Source organism: Giraffa tippelskirchi, chromosome 11 (genome assembly GCF_054371585.1).
Source record: "Giraffa tippelskirchi isolate mGirTip1 chromosome 11, T2T-mGirTip1v1.2.pri, whole genome shotgun sequence".
Taxonomy (NCBI): Eukaryota; Metazoa; Chordata; class Mammalia; order Artiodactyla; family Giraffidae; genus Giraffa; species Giraffa tippelskirchi.
In genome coordinates this window covers 121,423,145-121,450,047 of record NC_137285.1, presented here as the reverse complement: position 1 = coordinate 121,450,047, position 26,903 = coordinate 121,423,145, and the positions used below count along the sequence as shown (strand labels likewise).

The 26,903-nt window shown below is 37.9% G+C and overlaps 2 protein-coding genes and 1 long non-coding RNA gene across 3 annotated transcripts in view; all 3 read left to right on the top strand.

The window, feature by feature from the left end:
* Nucleotides 1–26,903, top strand: part of LOC145525717 (uncharacterized) — a 141,327-nt gene that overhangs the window by 94,257 nt on the left and 20,167 nt on the right. The window contains exon 2 of the long non-coding RNA XR_014068374.1: nucleotides 464–548. This is a non-coding gene — a long non-coding RNA (uncharacterized LOC145525717). The remainder of the gene's footprint in view (nucleotides 1–463; nucleotides 549–26,903) is intronic.
* Nucleotides 1,219–3,715, top strand: LOC145525687 (olfactory receptor 51V1-like). Its single transcript, XM_081539212.1, has one exon. The coding sequence runs from the start codon at nucleotides 1,219–1,221 to the stop codon at nucleotides 2,158–2,160; it is 942 nt and encodes a 313-aa protein (XP_081395338.1). The 3' UTR covers nucleotides 2,161–3,715.
* Nucleotides 20,122–21,072, top strand: LOC145527268 (olfactory receptor 52A5-like). The gene has a single exon (XM_081544956.1). It carries the CDS (start codon nucleotides 20,122–20,124, stop codon nucleotides 21,070–21,072), a length of 951 nt encoding a protein of 316 aa, XP_081401082.1.

Here is a 26,903-nt window from a genome sequence, read left to right as displayed (position 1 = left end):
GATCTTAGTTTTCTGAATGTTGAGTTTTAAGCAAGTTTTTTCACTCTCTTCTTTCACTTTCATCAAGAGGCTCTTCAGTTCTTCGTCACTTTCTGCCATAAGGGTGGTGTCATCTGCATATCCGAGGTTATTGATATCTCTCCCGGAAATCTTGATTCCAACTTATGCTTCATCCAGCCCTGCATTTTGCATGATGTACTCTGCATGTAGGTTAAATAAGCAGGCTGACAATATTCAATCTTGACATACTTCTTTCCCGATTTGGAACCAGTCTGTTGTTCCATGTCTGGTTCTAACTATTGCTTCCTGACCTGCTTACAGATTTCTCAGGAGGCAGGTAAGATGGTCTGGTATTCCCATCTCTTTCAGAATAAAGCAATAAATAATAAATAAGCAATAAATAATGAATAAATAAATAATAAAACAATAAATAAGCCTTACTAAAACATATTTCTTATTTCAGAGTGAAAATGAGTCAAGAAAAATGCTTCAGAATGCTGATATTCTATTTTCCCATTGAATGTTCATGTTTTACCTTCTCCTTTTGAGTAAGTGTTGAATTTTCAGTCCATGCAATTATGTTCCTCTAAGATTAGAAAACAGTTGTGGACTCCCGGGAAAATGCAGTTATCTGTCTATTCCTCACATTTCCAGGGGACTACTAGTTTGTAAGTGACCACACAGAATCTCTCACTTGCATCATTCACCCGAGGGGACACTGGTGTCCCAGGAGCATAGGTTCACTGGACTCACACAATCAGTCCTCTCCTTTCCTTCCTCATAAACATGAACACTCTGACTGCCTGGTCTCAAGGACTTGGGATGGAGAGAGTGTGCAGAGGCTTCTCAGGAGCAGCTGAGCAAGACAGCACTGTGCTCTCAATAACGGCAGTCACTGTCACCCGGCTTGCGTGCTGCCAGTCTCTCAGAGAGACTGAAAGGGAACAAAGTTTATGACTTAATCTGCCTAAAGTCATCAGGATCTTGATTATCTTCTCTAACTTCTGAGACTAATACCAAGGAGGTTCCCTGTGAAGTCATCTTGTGCTGTAACTTCTAGTATGGAGTTGACACTCCCTGGGATTCTACAATCAGCTTTCCCTGGGTGATAATCCAAGAGGATGTGTTATATCTGACTATTCTCATAGGCAGCAGACCGTTTAAACAAAACTGTGAATAAATATTTATTTTACATTAGAAATTATTTTTCAAATATTCATGTCTGCCTCTTCTGCTTCCAATATCAACTCTTCGACATTCATTCTCACGGGGTTCCCTGGCCTAGAACAATACTATCCCTGGTTTTCAGTTCCCTTTTCTTTGATCTATGCTGTGGTTTTCCTGGGAAACTGCCTGGTGCTGCATGTGATTCATACTGAGCCGAGCCTGCATGAGCCCATGTTCTACTTCCTGGCCGTGCTGGCCCTCACTGACCTGTTCATGGAGTTGTCCACAGTACACACGGTGCTGGGGACCATGTGGCGGCTCAGCCAGGAGATTGGTCTAGATGCCTGCATTGCCCAGACTTATTTTGTTCGTGGGCTATCTTGCATGGAGTCTGGAGTCCTTCTTGCCATGGCTTTTGATCGCTTTTTAGCAATTTGCAATCCTCTGAGATATACATCCATTCTGACTAATAGCAGGATCATTTACTTCATGGTGACCATTTGGACAAGAAGCTCTTTGTCTATTCTTCCTGTCATCATCCGTTTGAAGTTCTTTCCTTACTGCAGACCTCACATTCTCTCTCATTCCTTCTGCCTGCACCAGGATCTACTCCGGCTGGCCTGCTCTGACATTCGCTTCAATAGCTTCTATGCCCTGGCTCTGGTGATTTGTACCTTGTTGTTGGATGCTGACCTTATTCTCATCTCGTATGTTTTCATCTTGCATACAGTGCTGGCAATTGCATCTCAAAAAGAGAGGCTCAAGGCTCTGGAGACCTGTGTCTCCCACCTCTGTGCTGTCCTGGTTTTCTACATTCCCATCATTGGTCTCACTATGGTACACCGCTTTGGAAAGCATCTCTCACCTTTGGTTCATGTCCTTATGGGCAACATCTATATTCTTTTTCCTCCCATGATGAATCCAATAATCTATAGTGTAAAGACCCAACAGATTCGAAGCAGGATGAAGGAATGGTTTTCTCTGAAAATATAGTGTAACCCTTTGTTTTTATCAGTAAGAATACTATAATGTCAACACAATATGCTAGTTCCTATTTGTGCAACCATTTACATATTGAGTACTATTTTCTATAACTTTTTGTTCTTTTATGAGGGCTTGAATATAAAGAACTTACATGTCTTGCTAATCATAAAGGTGAGAATTGAGTTTTTCTAATCCACATTCCAGGATAGGCTTCTGAAATTTGCTGTAGAATAATCATAGCTCTTATGAACATGACAGTGAATGTCTCTACATTTTATGGACATATTCTTTAAGTATGATTATCATATAAAAATTGTGTTACCCTGAATTCATCAATATTTTAATCATCCAGAACTATTTCTAACTAACTAAAATTTTGAAGATACATCTATGGTTTAGAATTTTATGTACTGTTCATGTCAAAACATGATGCAATGGATTTGGTTTTCCCTCATTTCTAGTGGCGATGTAAGTATCATCTGAAACTGATGCAGAACCTTCCCTTTCATCTAGTTGTTTTTCCCCACTAGTGACCTTATGGAAGTCTATTGAAGGAATTTTGACATAAGAAAATTGATAATTTCTCTATTGCAAAGATTGTCTTCTTAATCTCTCTCTATGCTCTTAAGATGACATTATTGCATGAATACTCTTCATTCTACATTTTTACTAAATATTTTTTTGAAATTTAGTTCAGTTCAGTTCAGTTGCTTAGTTGTGTCCGACTCTTTGCGACCCCAGGGACTGCAGCATGCCAGGCTTCCCTGTCCATCACCAACTCTTGGAGTTTACTCAAACTCGTGTCCATTGAGTCGGTGATGCTATCCAACCATCTTATCCTGTGTCGTCCCCTTCTCCTCCTGCCCTCAACCTTTCCCAGTATCAGGGTCTTTTCAAATGAGTCAGCTCTTTGCATCAGGTGGCCAAAGAATTGGGGTTTCAGCTTCAACATCAGTCCTTCCAATGAATATTCAGGACTGATTTCCTTTAGGATGGACTGGTTGGATCTCCTTGCAGTCCAAGGGACTCTCAAGAGTCTTCTCCAACACCACAGTTCAAAAGCATCAATTATCTGGTGCTCAGCTTTCTTTATGAAAGTTAGTAAGTAGTTTTATTTTTGAAATTTTAAAAAATTTTCTTTAAATTTTTTGTTGGACAATAGCTTCTTTTCAACGTTGTGTTGGTTTGTGCTATTCAGCAACATGAATCAGTTGTAAGTATACATATATCCCTCCATCTTAAGCCTCTCTCCCACCCCTCGAAGTCATTGCAGATCACTGAGCTAAGTTCCTTGTGCTGAATAGATGCTTCCGGCTAGCTATCATTAGGATTTCTGTATGGCACTGTATTTTTAAGATATTTAAAATGTACATCATGGTGATTTGATGAATTCATTTTTTTAATGATTTTCTTATATTTTAAACTATGAATGCTGAAGGATGGAGTCAACTCAGCTTCTTTAAAAATCATTATATCCTCAATACTACAGTTAGCCATGAGTCAAAGGGTACTGTTAATACAAGTTTTGTTTAAAAAACAAATGAATAAATGAATTCTGAATAAATCTGCTGGCATAGTTGCATATTTCTTTCCATGCCTTTTTCTATTTTTAGGAAGAAAATGAGCTTCATCTTTGTGGTGAATGTATTAAGTCCATCCTTGCTTATGGGGCACAAAAGCACTAAGATGGCGTGGGCTTATCCACAATAGTCTGCATTTTGACACATATGGAATTATCTTTCAATTCATATGTGCAATGGAATACATGGATTGCAATTTTTATTTACACAGGCAAATAATTGGCTAACTGCTTTTCAATGAGTGTGTTATTTTTTTCCCTTCTAGATAAAGACTATTGTAAATAATGCTCTCATCATCTGCCAAGCAAACCCTAAATATCATCCCATTGCAGAGAGAATTTGAGTCAGTAAAATCACAGCACCATGAGTCCTCTAGTCCCATTATATAACAATATAAGGGGTTCTAGTCCCATTATATAACAATATTGAACATATTGTTTGAATTATTTATTTTTTCAAATTGAATCTTTAACATTATACAGAAATATTCTACATGTGTCTTTCATCTTTCTGCAACCTCTAGCTGTTTCCTCTAGAAGACAATCTCAAGAACATTGACATTTCTGATTCATTTCTATGTTTCCAGTGCTTTAGAATCCAGTTACCAAGGTCTCTGAAAATACCCACTTCACCAATGGTGCTATGTTGATATTATACGCACAGACAGACTGCTACCAGGATTTAAATCATCAAATTCAAAGTGATGGTGGTTTAGTCGCTAAGTCGTGTCCGACTCTTGCAACCCCATGGACTGTAGCCTGCCAGGCTCCTTTGTCTGTGGGATTCTCCAGGCAAGAATACTAGAGTGGGTTGCCATTTATTTCTCCATAGGTCATCAATATAATAATTTCTACAGGATTAATCTTGCCCTGTTTTGAAAACAGCAACTGTTTCTTCAACCTGCAACGGTAAGATATCTCAGTATTAGTTTTCTATTATCACTGTAACAAATTACTACGAATCTGTTGGGCTGAAGCATAGATTTATTACCTTACTGATTTGGAGGTTAGAAGTCTAAAATGGGTTACCAGGTCTCTGTTCTGCTAGAGGGTCTAAGTAGGAATCTGTTTCTTTGCCTGTTTCAGCTTTCAGAGGCTGTCTGTATTCCTTAGGTTGTATTCCTAGTATGATTCTGCTTCTGTTGACCCATTACCTTCTCTGATTTTGACCCTCAGAAGTTTCCCTATTAATCCCACCTGGATAATGCATAAATTCTCTGTATATCAAGATGCTTAACTTAATCATATTTGCAAATTCCCTTTCAATATGTAAACTGATATATTCACAGGTTCTAGAGATTAGGACATAAACATCTTTACTGGGTCATTATTCAGCCTATTAGAATCTCCATTTTGAAATGTCTAAATTGAAATTATTTTGATTTGGAATCCATCGGGTTTCCTTGTTTTCAGTTTAATAAAGTATGTGATAAATAATTTTTGTTTGATGATAAAATATCCATAAGACAAAACTTACAATTTTAGCTATTTTTCAATATACTGTTCAGTGTCATTAGAATAATCACATTTTTATGTAACCATCACCACAACTCAGCTCCAGAACTTTTTCATCATCCTACACTGAAACTCTGCTCAGTTCAGTTTGGTTCAGTCGCTCAGTCGTGTCTGACTCTTTGCGACCCCTGCAGCACTCCAGGATTCACTGTCCATTACTAACTCCCGGAGCTTGCTCAAACTCATGTCTATAGAGCCAGTGATGCCATCCAACCATCTCATCCTCTGTTGTCCCCTTCTCCTCCCACCTTCAATCTTTCCCAGCATTAGAGTCTTTTCCAATGAGTTAGCTCTTTGCATCAGCGGGCCAAAATATTGGAGTTTCAACTTCAGCATCAGTCCTTCCAATGAATATTCAGGACTGATTTCCTTTAGGATTGACTGGTTGGGTCTCCTGGAAGTCCAAGGGACACTCAAGAGTCTTCTCCAACACTACAATTCAAAAATCATCAATACTTTGGTGCTAAGCTTTCTTTTTACAGTCCAGATATTACATCCCTACATGACTACTGGAAAAACCATAGCTTTGACTAGACGGATCTTTGTTGGAAAAGTAATGTCTCTGCTTTATAATATGTTGCCTAGGTTTGTCACAGCTATTCTTCTAAGGAGCAAGCAAGCGTCTTTAAATTTAATGGCTGCAGTCATCATCTGCAGTGATTTTGGAGCCCATGAAAATGAAGTCTGTCACTATTTCTATTGTATCCCCATCTATTTCCCATGAAGTGATGGGACAGGATACCATGATCTTAGGTTCTGAATGTTGAGTTTTAAGCCAACTTTTCACTTTCCTCATTCACTTTCATCAAGATGTTCTTTAGTTCTTGACTTTCTGCCATAAGGGTGGTGTCATCTGCATATCTGAGATTATTGATATTTCTCCTGGCAAACTTGATTCCAGCTTATGCTTCATCCAGCCTGGCATTTTGCATGATGTTCTCTTCATGTTTAACGTATATGATATACTCTGCCTGTGTAACTCTTGAGAGTCCCTTGGACTGCAAGGAGATCCAACCAGTCCATCCTAAAAGAACTCAGTCCTGAATATTTATTGCAAGAAATGATGCTGAAGCTGAAACTCCAATGCTTTGGCCACCTGATGAGAAGAACCAACTCATTTGAAAAGACCCTGATGCTGGGAATGACTGAAGGCAGGAGGAGAAGGGGATGACAGAGGATGAGATGGTTCGATGGCATCACCAACTCAATGGACAGAGTTTGAGTAAACTCTGGGAGTTGGTGATGGACAGGGAAGCCTGGCGTGCTTCAGTCCATGGGGTCACAAAGAGTCAGACACAACTGAGTAACTGAACTGAACTCTACATATAAGTTAAATAAGCAGGGTGACAATATACAGCCTTGATGTACTCCTTTCCTGATTTGGAATCAGTCTGTTGTTCCATGTCCATTTCTAACTGTTGTTTTTTGACCCGCATACAGATTTCTTAGAGGCAGGTAAAGTGGTCTAGTATTCCCATCTCTTGAAGAATTTCCCACAGTTTGTTGTGATCCACACAGTCAAAGGCTTTGGCATAATCAATAAGGCAGAAATAGATGTTTTTCTGGAACTCTCTTACTGTTTTGATGATCCAACAGATGTTGGCAATGTGATCTCTGGTTCCTCTGCCTTTTTTAAATCCAGCTTGACCATCTGGAAGTTTGTGGTTCACATACTGTTTGTAGCCTGGCTTGGAGAACTTTGAGTATTACTTTGCTAGTGTGTGAGATGTGTTCATCGCGCAGTAGTTTAAGCATTCTTTGGCATTGCCTTTCTTTGGGATTGAAATGAAAACTGACCTTTTCCAGTCCTGTGGCCACTGCTGAGTTTTCCAAATTTGCTGGCATAATGAGTGCAGCACTTTTACAGCATCATCTTTTAGGATAGCTCAACTGAAATTCCATCACCTCCACTAGCTTTGTTCATAATGATGCTTCCTAGGCCCACTTGACTTCACATTCCAGGATGTCTGGCTCTGGGCAAGTGATCACACCATCAATATTATATGGGTCGTGAAGATCTTTGTATAGTTCTTCTGTGTATCCTTGCCACCTCTTCTTAATATCTTCTGCTTATGTTAGGTTTGTACCATTTCTGTCCTTTATTGCACCAATCTTTGCATGAAATGTTCCCTTGGTATCTCTAATTTTCTTGAAGACATTGCTATTCTTTCCCATTCTGCCGTTTCCCTCTATTTCTTTGCATTGATTACTGAAGAAGGCTTTCTTATCTTTCCTTGCTATTCTTTGGAATTCTGTATTCAGATGAGTATATCTTTCCTTTTCTCCTTTGCTTTTAGCTACTCTTCTTTTCTCAGTATTTATAAGGCCTCCTCAGACAACCATTTTTTTTATTTTTCTTGGGGATGATCTTGATCACTACCTCCTGTACAATGTCTTGAACCTCCATCCATAATTCTTCAGGCATTGAGTCTGTCATATCTTCCCTTGAATCTGTTTGTCACTTCCACTGTAAAATCATAAGGGATTTGATTTAGGTCATACCTGAATGGCCCAGTGATTTTACCTACTTTCTTCAATTCAAGTCTGAATTTTGTAATAAGGAGTCATGAGCTACAATCAGCTCCTGGTCTTGTTTTTGCTGACTGTATAGATCTTCTCCATCTTGGCTGCAAAGAATACAGAAAATTCAATTAAAGATTTACTGATCATGGTCTCACCCATCAGATCAAGAGCCAGTTTCCCCCATAGACAGTCTCTCCCATCAGGAAGCTTCCATAAGCCTCTTATCCTTATCCCTCAGAGGGCAGACAGAATGAAAACCACAGTCACGGAAAACTAATCAAATTGATCACATGGACCACAGCCTTGTCTAAATCAATGAAACTATGAACCATGCCATGTAGGACCATCTAAGACGGATGGGTCATGGTGGAGAGTTCTGACATAATGTGGTCCACTGGAGAAGGGAATGGCAAACCACTTCAGTTCTTGCCTTGAGAACCCCAAGAGCAGTATGAAAAGGCAAGAAGATATGACACTGAAAGATGAACTCCCAAGGTCAGTAGGTGCCTAATATGCTACTGGAGAAGACTGTAGAAATAACTCCAGTAGGAATGAAGAGACAGAGCCAAAACAAAAACAGCACCCAGTTGTGGATGTGACTGGTGATGGAATTAAAGTCTGATGCTGTAAGAACAATATTGCATAGGAATCTGTAATGTTAGGTCTATGAGTCAAGGTAAATTGGAAGTGGGTTAAACAGGAGATGGCAAGAGTGAACATCCACATTTTAGGAATCAGTGAATTAAAATGGACTGGAATGGACGAGTTTAACTCAGATGACCACTATATCTACTACTGTGGACAAGAATCCCTTAGAAGAAATGGAGTAGCCTTCATAGTCAAGAAAAGAGTCTGAAATGCAGTTCTTGGATGCAATCTCAAAAATGACAGAATGATCTCTGTTCATTTCCAAGGCAAACCATTCAATATCATAGTTACCCAAATCTATGCCCCAACCAGTAATGCTGAAGAAGATGAAGTTGAACAATTCTATGAAGACCTACAATACCTTGTAGAACTAACACCCAAAAAAGATGTCCTTTTCATTATAGGGGACTGGAGTGCAAGAGTAGGAAGTCAAGAGATACCTGGAGTAACAGGCAAATTTGGCCTTGGAGTAGAAAATAAAGCAGGGCAAAGACTAACAGAGTTTTGCCAAGAGAACATACTGGCCATAGCAAACACCCTCTTCCAACAACACAAGCAACGACTCTACACATGGATATCATTAACTACATTGCTTTCAGACACAACTGATTTAAGAACAATTAAAACTATCACAGATGAATAGGAGCACAACATAGTTTAAAAAGGGGGTTCAATTTGTTACCCAAAATTAATATTCAGAGCTTTACGTGGTCATGTGTGGACATGCTCAGAGTGCAAGAAAATGTGCGTGTCCCAACTGGGGTCAAACAAGGTAATACTCTTCCTTTAAGTTTCACCTCAAATACTATAAATAAATATCCTGTTCATGATATATTTTGTGCCATGATTTAAACATTCTTGTACTTTTGGTACAATTTGCTGTTAAAAATGCCTCCAAACATAGTGCTGTCTAGTGTTCCTAGGAGCAAGAAGCCTGGGATGTACATTACAGACACAGTGTATGTGTTACACAAGCTTCTTTCAGGCGTAATTCATAGTTCTGCTGTGAGTTCAGTGTCAGTGAATCCATGATATGGTATATCCAGAAAAAAAGAAAAAGAAAATTCCTGCATCCTTATGTGATGACCCTCTAGAAGGTGCTAGAATAACATCTATAGTACATGATGAAGCTTGAAGAAATGGAATAGCAACTAAACTTGTGGATTCATGAGATGACAACTGACAAGAACTACATAGTGGACATCACTATTGTGTGGTTGAAAGCCAAAGGAATTAATGCAAATCTCAGCTTCTAGTGATTTGTATGAAAAACAGCCAAAACTTCTTCAGAAAATGGATAATTCCAGGGCCTGGTTAGTGAAAGTACATTGAATACACTGTTGTACCAAAAATCAAAGAAATTATCAAAGAATACCAAGTACATGTCAAAATTATAAAAAAATACCAAGTACGTGTCAAAAATATGCCAAAGCCAGATTATGGTGCTCCCACAGGCCTTATCATGGGAACGTTATTGAACGTTAAAGGGATGATAGTGGCTACTTATTACCTATTTTAAAAAAAATGAAACAATGATAATGTAACATATCACTATAGTTTCAAAGTCTCTGCCACAAAATACTTATTAAATACCAAAGGAAAATATATAACTTAACTGGGGCAAATTCTGTCAGGCCTCATCTTAGTTAAATTATCAGTGATAGTGATCAGTAATAAGGCAAATTCGTACCAGGAATAACGTGAACAGATACATGGGAGGGAAAGAGCCTTACTTCCATGGCATTCCCAGATACTCTGATCTAACCATGAGGACTGATCAAACAAACCCCACTTAGGGACATTCTACAAAATAATTGGACTGTGATGGTCAAGTTTGTGTCATACAAGAAAAGAGAAAAGTGAAAGTGAATGTCACGTTCGATTCTTTGCGACCTCCTGGACTATACAGAGCCTTTCCTCTAATCTAATTATTTCCCCACTGGTGACCTAATGAACAACTATTAAAGGATTTTGGGATAAAAAGTTTATAACCCCTATATTTCAAAGATTGTCTTCTTAAATTTGAAAAGACCTTGATTCTGGGAAGGATTGAGGGCAGGAGTAGAAGGGGACAACAGAGGATGAGATGGTTGGATGGCATCACCGACACAATGGACATGAGTTTGGGTAAACTCTGGAGTTGGTAATAGACAGGGAGGCCTGGCGTGCTGTGGTTCATGGGGTTGCAAAGAGTCGGACACGACTGAGCAACTGAGCTGAACTGAACTGATGGCATTTTTGTTCCTCATAAAATCTTCAGGAAAAGAGTTTAGTTTAGGCCCTGTTGCAAAAGCACAATTGAGAAATGATGGTGGCCTCAAAGTAGTGGTTTGAGAATGGGAATATGATAACAGATATGATTATTATTTAGGATATGTAAGTAAAACTTAATAACTGGCTGTGTATTGGTGAACAGGGAGCAGTTTCATAAGAGTGCACCAAATGATAAATCTATTTTTATTAGTTTGAGAAACCACAAAACTATTTCCCAAAGCTGCTGCAATATTTACGTTCCCAACAACAACATCTGATGGTTGACATTTCTCCAGAATCACATCACCACTCATTCTCCTCTAGCCATTCTAGTAGATGTAAGTTATTTTGTAGTTTGGATTTGCATTTCCTTAGTGACTAATATCTGGCTTGGAGCTGGTTTGTCAGTTGTTCCCTGGCAAGGAAACTAATTCACAACCCCATACAGTGGGGAAAACAACCTTCAGTCTGCCTGACCAAGAAACCTCACCAGAGCTCATAGGAAGCTGCATAGGCGATCCAAAAGCCCTGCTTACAGTGGCACTTGGTCAGAGAGCACAGCCCCATCCACAGAGCAAAACTGGTAGCCTTTGTCTGACCAGGGAATTCAGGGCACAGTCTTGCCTGATTCTGCCCCAAACCATGAGCTACGCAGATCCTCTGCCCCAATCCTGCTGCCCCACCAGGGCAGAGAGGCTAATTCATAATTCTACCTATTGATAAATATAGTTCACAGTCCTGATGGTCTAGTAAGCCACATCTCCCTCCCTTAGCTCTTGACCATGACTTATCCATCATCCTTTCATTTGTAAGTTTTGCCCTTCAACCCAGTTTGCAATTAATTTTTGTTCAGAAAGCCCTTTCCATGCAGACACATAAAAGTTATCATATGGTGTTTCAACACGTAATATCTAAGAACCAGGATTCAAATGAACATTCTAAAATTTCCAAACAAGTAACCTGGATCACTTTATTTTCTCTCTGTATTGCTTTCCACATTTGCATGCTGGAGATAATAAATAACTAAATGAAATGATATAGCCCTGAAGTTTTTAGCACAGAAAAATCACTCAGTAAGCACCAGCTTTTATAGATTGGGAGCTTGTTAGAATTCCCATTGGAAGAAGGTGAAATTGAAGCTTAGGTTGAAACAGAACTTGAATTTTGGTATTCAAACTCTTTAGTTATTTCTAAGGTGTGTTTCTTCTTCCAAAATTATTAAGAATTTTACTGAAACTTCAGGTGAATAGATATATACTGTGTAATGTATCTTGGAAAAAAATGTGGCTCTCCAGTAAGAAACAATATATTAAATAAAGTTATTCAATAGCCTTTTGTCTCTCTTAAGATAAAGTCTAAACTCATTTATGAAAGTTTTGAGAGTCAGTTCCTAGGCAGTTTGATAAGAAGCCCACGGTCCCTGAGGACCAGGGCTCTCGAAAAGGAGATAGCAGTCTGGACTTCTCTAGGAGGAGGACAGGACAAAGGTCTTTTTTTTTTTTTCTTCTACATTCCTTATTCTTAGTCACATAAAACATTTTTTTTTAAGCCTGAAGCTGATGACTACACAACAAAGCTCTCTTCCTGCTACAGTCATGCTACATGACTACTGGAAAAAACATAGCTTTGACTAGATGGACTTTGTTGGCAAAGTAATGTCTCTGCTTTTTAATATGTTGTCTAGGTTGGTCATAGCTTTTCTTCCAAGGAGCAAGGATCTTTTAATTTCATGGCTGCAATCACCATCTGCAGTGATTTTGGAGCCCCCCAAAATAAAGTCTGTCACTGTTTCCATTGTTTCCCCATCTATTTGCCATGAAGTGATGGGACTGGATGACATGATCTTGGTTTTCTAAATGTTGAGTTTTAAGTGAACTTTTTCACTCTCCTCTTTCACTTTCATCAAGAGGTTCTTTAGTTCTTCACTTTCTGCCATAAGTGTGGTGTCATCTGCATATCTGAGGTTATTGATATTTCTCCTGGCAATTTTGATTCCAGCTTGTGCTTCTTCCAGCCCAGCGTTTCTCATGATGTACTTTGCATATAAGTTAAATAAGCAGGTTGACAATATACAGCCTTGACATACTCCTTTCCTGATTTGGAACCAGTCTGTTGTCCCATGTCCAGTTCTAAGCTGTTTCTTCTTGACCTGCATACAGGTTTTGCAGCAGGCAGGTAAGGTGGCCTGGTACTCCCATCTCTTTCATAATTTTCCACAGTTTGTTGTGATCCACACAGTCAAAGGCTTTGACATAATCAATAACGCAGAAGTATATGTTTTTCTGGAACTATCTTGCTTTTTTGATGATCCAATGGATGTTGACATCATCATAATTTACGTAAATTAAAAAAAAAAATCAACCACAACAGAGCATGTTCTTTTCAGACAATTCCTTCCTTCAACAGTGAAGAGAAACACCCTTCCCTACAGACTTTTCTCACAGTCTCTGAGTGGAGAGTTCTTATTCAAGTTCTCCGTTTGTAATAAATCCATGATCAGCTTATCAAGATATGGAATGTTAGGACAGCCTGAGAGTTCAAAAATCAAGAAGCAAAATTCTTTCACATCATAGGTAAGTCAAACAAGGCCCAAAGAAGGAATGAATAATTGAAGTACTAGAGCCCAGGATGGGCACCCCAAAATACACTTCAATGACATGTTGACTGCTTTCAATTAAAATTACTATAGGAACAGCTGATAAAACAGGAACACTTTGATATTCCTCTCTTTCTGTCCAAAAGCAGAACATAATTCTCCCATGTGAGAGATGCCTTCCCTGTTCTGGGAGTGTTGACTGAAAAAAGAAAATGCACTGTTGATCTCAGCAAGGCAGAGAACCTGGGTAGCCTGGACGAAAACCAGGAATCTAAGCCACCAGACCAGCAAGAGCTAGAGATTAGAAGCTATTTTTTCCCCTGGATCTTTGCTCCCAGTGAAAAAATGCATTTATCATGGAAGCAAAAACTATAAATGCAGGGACTTAGTTTATTTTTAGAGACATAGCACAATAGCAAGTGAGAGAGCACACAGAAAAATGGTTTGTTTAATTAAGACAGAAGCAAGGCAGAGATGCACACCCAGAAAGAAAAGGTTTGTGTATCCTCCCTAATGACAAGAAGCTCAGTAAAGAGGTGGTTAAGTCAATTATATAGGGCAGTTCTTCCAGGTATTTGTCTTCTCTTTGGCCAAATGTCTAGTTTCATTTTTCACACCTGACCTACCCTGGGACCCTCCTCTGGGTACTCACACAACCCTCAGTTAATATGGATACCACTGAAAAGGTTTATGGGAGGGTGTGGCAAGAGTTATTACGGTCTAGCATCTCTTGACTTTTCCATCCCATGAAGGCTTTTCACATGCATAATGTCTCCTTTGATCCAAGGATGGGGAATGTGTGACCTCTTAATCTTTTAACAGGTTTTAGTCCCAGTCTGCCACTGCCATAAAAATACCCAATGTCTAGTTACTTGCCCTATTTTTTGTCATGGTCCATGCATGAGTTGGAAAAGAATTTCCAGACACGAGACAGAATGAGAGGAAAATAAAATTTATTAGACTGGGAGATGCTGTTAGAACAACAGGCTGTCTCAAGGGAGAGGGGATGTTGAACAGGGCTCCTTAGTCCATTTTTATTCCTGGGGTACAAGGAGTGGGATAGGGGTCTTGCAGTTCATTTGCTGATTAGATGAGGCACATATACTGGGTGGGGGGAGGAGTAAGGCAAATGCCTTCTCCCTATACGGAGTAGAAGGGGAGACAGGTTACACTGCTCAGGAGGACCTGAAATTCGTTAATGGTTACAACGTGGGGGAGGGAAGGATGATAAGAGTCTGTTTTTTTCTGCTTATGCATTCCAAGACCCTCTGTTTTTTTTCTGTTCTTTCGTCCTTGGGACACCACATTCTTGTTGCCACTTTTTATACCAAGGTGTTGCTGTTCAGCCACTAAGTTGTGTCCAACTCTTTGTGACCCCGTGGACTGCAGCACACTAGGCTTTCCTGCCTTTCACTATCTCCTGGAGTCCACTCAGACTCATATTTATTGAGTCGGTGATGCCATCCAACCATCTCATCCTCTGTTGCCCCCTTCTTCTCCTGCTCTCAATCTTTCCCAGCATCAGGGTCTTTTTCAATGAGTCAGCTCTTTGAATCAGGTGGCCAAAGTACTGGAGCTTCAGCTTCAGCCTCAGTCCTTCCAATAAATATTGTTGATTTCCATTCAGATTGACTGGTTTGATCTCCTTGCTGTCCAAGGAGGTGTCACTCTCAAAATATAAACAAAAGTCCGGTCATAAATGTGTAGTCCTGGTGTCCATTTGTCTCTTGCTTCAGGAAATGTAAACAGAGAGCTGGGGATGAATGAATGGCCTGGAGCTCATCTTTTCACCCCAAGAGCTGTGAATAGGTGGTCAGTTGTAAATGCCTACCTGGGGCCCATCTGTCTCCTGCATCAGTGTGACACTTGTGAGTTAAGTTTTATTTGAAGCAAAATGAGGGCTGTAGCCCAGGAGATAGAGTTTCAGATAGCTCTGAGAAACTGCCCTGAGGAGACAAGGGGAGGAACTAGTGTATATAGGAGTTTTGCAACAAAGGACAGGTGGTTGGGAAGTCAAAAGATTATTGTTAATTAAAGAAAATCAGATACCTCAAGATAAGGAAGTTAGCATTATTTTTGTATCTTTTTAAATTTATTTTTTATCAGAGTTGATTTACAATGTTGTATTGATTTCTGCTGTACAGCAAAGTGACTCATTTATATGTATATACATATATACAGTTAGCATTTTTATATGTACGGAAAGGTGCAAGAGTTTGGGCTCACTGAAATCATTCCTTTTATATGTACCTCAACTATCTGGGGCTAATATCCTATGTTTTCGCATCCTGAATTTTCTCAGGGCTCACCTTAGTATGGAGGAAATGGCAGTCCACTCCAGTATTCTTGCCTGGATAATCCCACAGACAGAAGAGCCTGGTGGGTTACAATCCCCAGAGTCCAAAAATTGACACTTACTACTTTGTCCAATGTTCATGCATTTAGAAGCCATTGAAAGCTGGAAAAATTATGCTATTGTTTATGATTTGTTATTAACTCCATTCCTCAGGAGAATTACATCATGCCCTTGCCCAACTGCTGATATGATATTTGTCCTTTATTTGTCTCACTGGAAACAATTTCTTTATAACTGCCTGTGCAATTATATTACCATCCCAGTGCATGCAAGTAAGAAGACTGAAGAATTGAGCGTGTGAGTATGTGTTCTTCTAGGTGCCTCTGAGATCTGCATAGAGAAAGGATCTAAGGAGACTGTGGGAAATTGGACTCTATAACTGTGTATAAAGAGATTCTCTTATGAAATTGCAAGAGGAGAATGATACTTTAGTTGTCAGGATTTCACCTAAGACATGAGGAGAATAATAAATAGTACTGAGTTCCTCTTGGTCAGGTTAGCATTTTTTGCATTTCTTTCCCCTTCTCACCCCTGATGAATCTCTTCATATCTTCAACTAAAGCAAGTATATATCCTACCTTGTGTATTAAAAATAATACTGAAATAAAAACAGAGGAAACTTATATACTAAGGTAATTAGATACCTAATATTTTTCCTAATATTTACCTTTCCTAATTCATCCCCTTCTCTTTGCAGATATACATCTGAAAACAGGGCAAATGAATTTGCAAATGCATTGGTTTGCACATTTTTGATATTAAACATATCTGAGGAAAATAAAATACTATTGCATTTCTCCTAGATTTTTCAATAAATAGTCACATGTTTAGGCCAGAAACAAATACTTTTGAATTTTACTTAGAATATCATGAGACTCTTCATAGAGGAGGTAATGCTTGGGCTGAACATTAAATAATCAATGGTATTTGTCTGATGGGAAAGACAAAGAGAGGGTAGGAGGACACCTAAAAGAAATATTACAAGCAGAGGAAAGCCTAGTAAGTACAACTATAATTCTAAATTAGTTTGCAGCATTCTAGCATATATTTCATTATAGCTGATAAATTTTTTAGGATGACGATGTATTAAAATTGGCTATACTATTAATATATATATGAAAATTGTCTCTCTTATTGCTAAGCATTTAGTCACTAAATGTGTGACTGGGTCTGATGGAATGAATGGTTTTCCAGTTTTCTTTTAGAGGAACTGAGGGGGGTTTTCCTCCTGTATGTAATTATATATAAAAGACCTTTGTGTAAATCCTATTGAAGTACATTGAATAGAGGACAGGCAAAGCTAGATCAAATAAAGATAATTGAATTTAAAGACCAAATCCAAGTTGGCTTCTCCCTGATACATGAAATAGAGAGACTTCACCAACTTGAAACTCCTTGCATGAACATTTAGTCTCTCAGTAGCGTCCAACTCTTTCTGAACCCATGGACTGTAGCTGGCCAGGCTCTAGTCTCCATGGAATTCTCCAGGCAAGAATACTGGAGTGGGTAACCATTTCCTTCTCCAGAGGATCTTCCTGAACCAGGGATCAACCTGGGTTTCTTGCCACCATGGAAGCCTGTGGAGCTGCTTAAGAGGCGGTTATGCATATGCGTCCTGTTTTCTGGGTAGATTTATTGAAGTATGATTATTTATTTAGTCATAGTCAGTTGTAAGTGAAACTCACGTTGGACAGAATGTCTGGGTAGAGAGCCGTATACAATGAGAAGAAAAAGAACCATGGGGAGGAATATGGATTTCAATGGAATTCAGGGCATCAACAAAATAAAGGGAGTGAGGAAAAGCAACAGAGGAGGGTGTCTTGAGACTAAAGGAAAAAAAAAGACTGTGATTATAGAAACAAAATTTTTATTTTAAAGATAAAATAGTTTTAAGCACTGCACAAATAATCAGCATAGATGGGTCCTTTAAAAAGTTCATTGTATTTGGATAGAGTATAATTTTGAATTTTTTTCAAATATATAAACTTTCAAGAATTATGGAGACAAAGTCTTATGGCAATGGTTTAAAAATCACTTAAATTGATTTAAAAAAATATAGCAAGTCATGGGGATTCATTCAGGATTATAGCATATTTCACAATGAGATCACAGCACCTATTAAAACAAATGTGTATAAACCTGAAATATATGTTATCATAAAGGAAATAACTGCTAAATTAATGCATGATTAAAATACATGTTTTGAGAGAAAGCTATATATATATACAATTTATATATATACAATTTATATATATGCAATTTACCAGAGAAAAGGTAAAGGAATGATAATGAGCTGTTCTGTGCTCAGTCACTTCAGTTGTTTCCAACTCGTTGCAAACCCCAGAATCAAGGAGACTGTACCAGGGGAAAAAGCGTAGCTAATATGTTATACCATGAATATAAAGTTTGAGAAGAATGTGAATCAGGAAAAGGTAGTAAAAGCAGCAATGGTAAACTAAGACAATATGGGCCTTGTATTAAACTTTTGTGAGTGTATAGGTAATTGAAAATGAAAGTTTAATGAGGGACAGAGAAATGGCCAGAGAGATTCTCGTATTCCTTCCTCAACAAAGTTGGATAGTGATTTAAAAAGCAAGCAAATAAGCATTTGAATTGCAGCTCTAAGGGACTAAGGGAATAGTGTAATAATAGACTGCATTTTGGGCTCGTTTACAAATGGATTTCCATGATCCTGAAGATAATTTTGCGCAACCCTTTTGGAAGAAGAAAATCTGTGATTAACCAGTATGAGTAAAAGGTAAATGTCATACTGGGTTGATTTTCTGGGTTCTAGGAGATATTTGGAGAGGGCAATGGCACCCCACTCCAGTGCTCTTGCCTGGGAAACCCCATGGAGGGAGGAGCCTAGTGGGCTGCCGTCTATGGGGTCGCACAGAGTCGGACATGACTGACGCGGCTTAGCAGCAGCAGCAGGAGATATTTGCAGAAACAATCATATGAATGATGTGCCTATATTCAATATGTGAGAGAAAAATAAAACTCCAAGGAATTTACATAATGCTTACATATGGAAATTGCCAGCAAATGTCTTTTATAACATACACTAATACTTCCATGGACTTCCCTGGTGGCTCAGTGTAAAGAATCTACCTGCCAATGAAGGAGATGCAGGTTGGATTCCCGGGATGGGAGGATCTTCTAGAGAAGAAAATGGCAACCCACTCCAGTATTCTCACCTGGGAAATCTCATGTACAGAGGAACCTGGTGTGCTACACTCCAAAAGGTCGCAAAAGAGTCAGATATGACTTAATGACTAAAACAACAGGAAATCACTTCCATAGCAGAATGAATGGAGCAGACAGAAAACAGAGCTGTGTGATAGTGTCCAAAGGTGGTTTGTAATAAATATACTAAAACTGGTTATTTCTCATTGGGAATCACATGAGAAACTGAATTCCACTGAACAAATATAGTTACTTATTCAATATATAGTATATTTTAAGTTTTATGTTCATGGTTTTGATACTTTCTGATTTATTTTCCTAGAATAATATTGATAAAATAAATTTTGGTATATATATGAAATATAAATATTATTAATTGTTCATATTTTGATAACTTGAGAAATAATCATAGCAGCTTTCAGTTTTTGGATATTATCAAATCAGGTAAAATTTTCCCAGTTTAAATTTGCAGAAATAAATTTGCATGTGATTCATGTATCACATTTTATCCCAATATAAGTTTGCCTCATTTCTGTATTGTCATGTTAGTTTTTATTTTATGTTATTATCTCTAAAATACCTAATTTTATCCATAGTTCTTAAAAAATTTACCTAGGTTCCAACTTTGGGATAAAGACAGATTCTAAATACTTGTTACAACCTTATATGTAACATATGCATACTTAGTATACTAATTGTCTTATATAATTGTCACATTTAGATCATTGCCTATGTCTTCTTTGACTACGCCACTTTATAACTTATTTTGCCAAGATCTAGAGCAACTCGTAAAAGTTTGTTATTATCATTACTATTATTTTACTTCTACTAGACTGTCCGAATGAATTATAAGTTCTTTGATTAAAAAACAAAACAAAAAAAACCACACCAAAACAAAACAGTTATGTTGCACAAAATTTATGTTCTCAGAACTTGTTAGCTTAGCAGAACAAATTGCATTCAAAGAGATAGTGTTTAACTAATTATGCAAAAACCGTAAGAGTTCACACTGACTAGAAGAAGTGCTTCTTCTCTCTATGGTGAGTGTATGTTTCTATATACATAACAGAAAAAGACAGAGACAGAGAAATAGAAAACAGAAGCAGAAATATGAGACACATCATTCAGGGAGACTGTATTCCTGGACAAATTTAATTGTTCCATAAAAAATGAATATGTCTGTAAAAATGCCATTTGAAACCACGTTTAACCACTGATGGTATGAATTTAGGTAAAAACAGAAAATAAGAAAGATACTCAATACAAACTGCCATCTTGAATCAGAATCTCTAAACCCAGCAGTTCTAAGCCAACATGCTCCAGCTCAATGGTACAGTCTTCATGCCCTCATTGCTGACATTGATTGGGATCCCTGGCCTGGAGTCTGTGCAGTTCTGGATCGGCATTCCCTTCTGTGCCATGTACATCACTGCTCTATCCGGAAATTTCCTAATCTTGGTCATCATCAAATCTGAGCACAGCCTCCATGAACCCATGTATCTCTTCCTGGCAATGCTTGGAGTGACAGACATTGCTCTCAGTACCTGTATCCTACCAAAAATGTTAGGGATATTCTGGTTCCATTCACCAGAAATATATTTTGATGCCTGTCTCTTTCAGATGTGGCTCATCCATACCTTCCAGTGTATTGAGTCAGGTATCCTGCTGGCCATGGCCTTGGACCGCTATGTGGCAATTTGTGATCCTCTGAGACATGCAGCTATTTTTACCCACAAACTCCTCACTCAGATTGGGGTTGGAGTGGCACTCAGGGCAGGTGTCCTCATAGCTCTGTGTCTCATCCTCATCAAATGCCGGCTGAAACACTATCGGACCACTGTGGTCTCCCACTCATTCTGTGAGCACATGGCCATTGTGAAGCTGGCAGCAGAAGATACTCAAATCAACAAGATTTATGGTCTTTTTGTGGCTTTCATTGTACTTGGATTTGATATAATCTTCATCACACTCTCTTACATTCGAATATTTCTAACTGTCTTCAATCTGCCTCAAAAGGAAGCTAGACTCAAAGCTTTTAACACTTGCATTGCCCACATTTGTGTCTTCCTTGTGTTTTATCTCCTGGGTTTCTTCTCCTCCTTTACACACAGATTTGGGTTCCATATTCCATCTTACATTCACATTCTTCTGTCCAATCTTTACCTGCTCATCCCACCTTTTCTCAATCCTATTGTTTATGGTATAAAGACCAAACAGATTCAAGATCAAGCTGCCAAGATTTTTCACTTGAAGGATGCATCTTGAGCTCTCATCTATCTTATTTCAAATAATACAAATTCAGTCTGAGAAACACTAATTTTTATGCAATTGTTTGCTTTCTTATGTTCATTTGTTTGCTGAAATAGAGAGCTCTAGATTTTACATTTGCAACACTGAAGCTCTGATTCCTATTCAAATAATTTCACTTGTATGAATACAGAATTACTTGGAGCATACATTTAGCCAGTAGGTAACACAGAAGAAGAAATTATGAAGATTTAGTTTTTAATTAAATCAACTTTTAAGGACATCTTTTAAAAGTGCAACTAAATATTAATACTTTGCTTCTTCTGTTTAAAAATATGAAGTGGCATCAATGCTACTGCATAAATATATCAGTGTAATGAATTATAATATATTGTGTATGAAACAAAATCTATGCTGTTGTTTATAAATATACTTATTATCATCATTATTATTGTATTTAAGGCCCTAAAGTTCTTTGTTCTGCAATTATGTGTTGAGCATTAAGTCTATTTATACCTTATACATTGAAACATATTTATATTTTATATTTATAATATTAAGCAATGTAAGCATATTTATATTATTAAAATATTAAAATCATACTAAAATGTGTGATAGAGTTATAACTGTAGTTAATGGAAATGTTAAGTAAATATAAAAAATTGCGCATTTAATATACTTGTTTTGACCTACGATATATTAGCAATATTTTTTAGATAAAAGCAAATTCTATAACTATATCTGAAGAAGAAAGAACTAATTCTATAAGGGGGGATTATATATATTCTCTCTATATATAGAAGCCTTTTGTGTATGTATATATAAGACTTCCATCACACTTGTTCATGGAAGCCTCTTACTCTGGTTCCGTCTCTGTGTGTGAATCATTCACAATTAGCTCATATATTTGTGGAAAGTTATGCCAGTACAGGCTAAGGTTTTTGATGACAAAGAACACCAAATCCTTCACTTTACAGATAGGGGAAGTAAGCTCAAAGTGATCATACATAGCGGTCATGAGTAATGAGAAATATGTTTACCCAAGATTTTACCTAAATTAGCTCTGAGTATAGATATACTTTTTCATATTGTTTTCTTGTTAATTTTGTGTTTCCCAGTAAATACCCAGAAGTGAGATAGCTGGTTATTTTGGATAATGGTTCTTTTCTGATTCCATATAAATGTTAGATTTTTTTTGTTTTATTTCTGTGAAAAATATTCCTTGGAGTTTGATAGGAATAGCACTGAATATGTAGATGGCTTTAGATGATAAGAACATTTTGACAGGGTTAATTCTCCCAAGTCATAAACAGAGAATGCCTTTCCATTTATTTGTGTATTCATCAATTTCTTTCAAAAACGTCTGTAGGGGTCTTTTACCCCCTCATTCAATTTATTTCCAAATTCATTTTATTATTTTTGTTGAGACTGCTAATAGGGTGGTTGTTTTAATTTTTCTTTCCTAAGACACTGTTAGCATACAGAACTGTCACAAATTTTTAAACATTGAATTTGTATTTTTCAGTGTTACTATATTCATTCATTATGGTGAAGCTGATAGAGTAATTTGTGTATAAAATCATGTCATCCACAAATAGTGACTGTTTCACTTCTTTCCAATTTGAATGAACTTGATTTCTTCTTCTCACCTAATTGTTCTGGCTAGGACTTCCAATATTTTGTTTACTAGGAGTACCAAGGGTGGACATACTTATCTTGTTCTTGTTCTTACAGGAATGACTTTCAGTTTCTCACTATGGAGTGTGTTACCTGTGGGTTTGTCACAAATGTCTTTCATTATGTTGAAGTACTTTCTATTCACACTTTATTGAAAGGAAATATTGTTATAGACTTAAATACTGTGTTTAGTGTCATAGAAAAAGAGAACTGTCATACATCAGTTTTGACAGATTAACATTCTTTTAATTTAGTACATTGTCTCCAGAAATCTAATGCTATTAAAAGAATAATTCTAGCTTAGAGGGTTTTTTCCTGCAATTAAACTTAATTTCAAAGTTGTTCACTTCACCCACTCCTGCCTTCTAAAATGAAGATGAAGAGCCTTGCCCGAAGACTTCCATCACACTTGTTCATGAAAGACTCTTAGTCTGATTCTGTCTGTGTGTATGTGAAACATTCATGATTAGCTCATATACTTGCAGAAAGTTATGCCAGGCAGGCTAATTTTTGCCTGTCTGCCTTTTTAATGACAAAGAAGACCAAATCCTTTACTTTAAAGATGGGGGAAGTAAGCTCAAAGTGGTGATACATAATGGTCATGAGTAATGAGAAGTATGTTTACCCAAGATTTTGCTCTGAACACACAGATAGATTAGTGCACTCGAAGCAAGCAAGAAGACAGAAATATGAGTACAAACTCATTGTATCTTCATCTGGACTATCCCATACAAAGGATTGTGATAGTTTCAGAGCTCCCTACTTCTTGTTGTGACTGACTTTGTAATGAAAATGATAATAATAATTACAATAATTACAATGCATCTATGTGGAAATCTTACTTCACAAACCAATAAGTATCCTCCCAAAGTCAGCAATCTTTACTTATGTAAAACATAAGATGAAATATTACTCAGCCATATAAAAGAATGAAGTAATACCATTTGCAGCAACATGGATGGACCTAGAAATTGTCATACTAAGAGAAGTAAGCCAGATAGAGAAAGACAATTATCATATGATATGACTTACATGTGGAATCTGAAAAATTGATACAAATGAACTTATATACAAAAGAGACATAGACCCAGAATCCTATGAAACAAACTTATGGTTACCAAAAGAGAAAGGTCAGTTTTCATTCCAATCCCTAAGAAAGGCAATGCCAAAGAATGCTCAAACTACCAGACAATTGCACTCATCTCACACACTAGTAAAATAATACTCAAAATTCTCCAAGCCAGGCTTCAACAATACATGAACTGTGAACTTCCAGATGTTCAAGCTGGATTTAGAAAAAGCAGAGGAATCAGAGATCAAATTGCCAACATTCCATTGGATCATCAAAAAAGCAAGAGAGTTCCAGGAAAACATCTATTTCTGCTTTATTGATAATGCCAAAGCCTTTGACTGTGTGGACCACAACAAACTGGAAAATTCTTAAAGACGTGGGAATACCAGACCACCTGACCTGCCTCTTGAGAAATCTGTATGCAGGTCAGGAAGCAACAGTTAGAACTGGACATGGAACAACAGACTGGTTCCAAATAGGAAAAGGAGGATGTCAAGGCTGTATATTGTCACCATGCTTATTTAACTTATATGCAGAGTATATCGTGCTAAATGCCAGGCTGGATGAAGCACAAGCTGGAATCAAGATTTCTGGGAGAAATTTCAATAACCTCAGATATGTAGATGACACCACCCTTATAGCATAAAGTGAAGAAGAACTAAAGAACATCTTGATGAAAGTAAAAGAGGAGAGTGGAATGGCTGAAAATTCAACATCCAGAAAACTAAGATCATGGCATCTGGTCCCATCACTTCATGGTAAATAGATGGGGAAACAGTGGAAATGATGAGAGACTTTATTTTTAGGGCCTCCAAAATCACTGCAGATGGTGACTGCAGCCATGAAATTAAAAGACGCTTACTCCTTGGAAGGAAAGTTATGACCAACCCAGACAGCATATTAAAAAGTAGAGACATTACTTTGCCAGCAAAGGTCCATCTAATCAAAGATATGGGGTTTCCAGTAGTCCTGTATGGGTGTGAAAGTTGTACTATAGAGAAAGCTGAGCACCAAAGTATTGATGCTTTTGAACTGTAGTGTTGGAGAAGACTCTTGAGAGTCCCTTGGACTGCAAGGAGATCCAACCAGTCCATCCTAAAGGAAATCAGTCCTGAATATTCATTGGAAGGCTGATGCTGAAGCTGAAACTCCAATACTTTGGCTACCTGATGGGAAGAACTGACTCAGTTGAAAAGACCCTAATGCTGGGAAAGATTACAGGCAGGAGGAGAAGGGGACAACAGAGGATGAGATGGCTGAATGGCATCACTGACTCAATGGACATGAGTTTGAGTAAACTCTGGGAGTTGGCGATGGACAGGGAGGTTTGGCTTGCTGCAGTCTATGAGGTGTGAAGAGTTGGACACGACTGAGTGACTTAACTGAACTGAAGATATGTAGATAGAGAAACAAATTGAAATAAAGATACAGTTGAACAATAATTGCAAAAATCTGTGAATATTAATGAAATAAATAATAAATATATTCCTATTAGTTGTTTACATATCTACCTTCCTTGAGGTAAGAGATGATATTCCAGAAAATAAATTTTAAAATAAATTCTCACAACTATATGCGAAGAACTGACTCATTTGGAAAGACCCCAATGCTGGGAAAGATTGAAGGCAGGAGGAGAGGGGACAACAGAGGATGAGATGGTTGAATGCCATCACCGACTCAGTGGACATGAGTTTGGGTAAACTCCGGGAGCCGGTGATGGACAGGGAGGCCTGGCGTGCTGTAGTCCATATGGTTGAAAGGAGTCCGGACGCGACTGAGCGACTGAACTGAACTGATAGCTACTAGTAAAAAGGAAAATCTATTAATCTCTCCAAGGATACTGTTTGTTTCCCTATTATATATGCACATTTTGGTCATTGAAATCTGTTGTTGTTCCTGGAACTAAACTAAATTAAATTCCACACATGAATGTGTATACATAGGAAGCAATGAATGAAAAAACAGACCTGTATCAGATCAAAAATTTGTTGTTGTTTAGTCACTAAGTCATGTCTGACTCTCTTGCGACCCCGAGGGCTGTTGCCCACCAGACTTCTCTGTGCATGGAATTTTCCAGGCAAGAATACTGGAGTGGGTAGCCATTTCCTTCTCCAGGGTATCTTAACCCAGGAATCAAACCTGCATCACCTGCATTGGCAGGCAGATTCTTTACCACTGAGCCACTGGGGAATCTCAACTAACACATTATGATGTAGTAAATTGTTGCTCTAAATTATAGATCAGCAAACTCCAGTACTCTTGCCTGGAAAATCCCATGGATGGAGGAGCCTGGTAGGCTACGGTCCATGGGGTCTTGGAGAGTTGGACACGACTGAACAACTTCACTTTCACTTTTCACTCTCATGCATTGGAGAAGGAAATAACAACCCACTCCAGTGTTCTTGCCCGGAGAATCCCAGTGACGGAGGAGCCTGATGGGCTGCTGTCTATTGGGTCACACAGAGTCGGACACGACTGAAGTGACTTAGCAGCAGCAACAAACCTTTTATGTAAAGGGATTGACAGTGAATATTTTAAGCTTTTTAATTGTATGATCTCTGTCCTAATTATTCAACTTTGCCTCTATAGTGCCCACTTCCATCAACAATACATTAATCAATGGATATGATGGTAATCCAATAAAATTTTTTATTTAGAAAAAGAGGCAGCAAGATGGATTTAGCCTGCGTGCTATAGATTGCCCCATGGACCTGACAAAGTCATATTCTGTGAAGTAGGTCAAAATTAGTATTAGGCTCTATAAATGCAAAATATAGTATAGTGTTTAATTAAATAAATTCAGATTTTTGGCTAGATTTATCACCTGGAGACAAGGTCATTTGTTGTATACAAGATTGTATGGTCCTTTCACCATTCCCATTGTACAACTCTTTATTTTTCGAGGTGACCTATGACCTTCACAGTGCCCCAAACTAGATGCTTTCTTATTGGATGCCCCTTCTGCTTTTCTAATTATATGTTTTTTTCTTTAAGTTTTATTCTCCTTTTATAGTATGCCATCACTCTCTTCTGGATGTATTTTTACTTTTCATACAGTGTCTATTCACCTCCATTATGATGTTACCTCTTAGAAAATCTT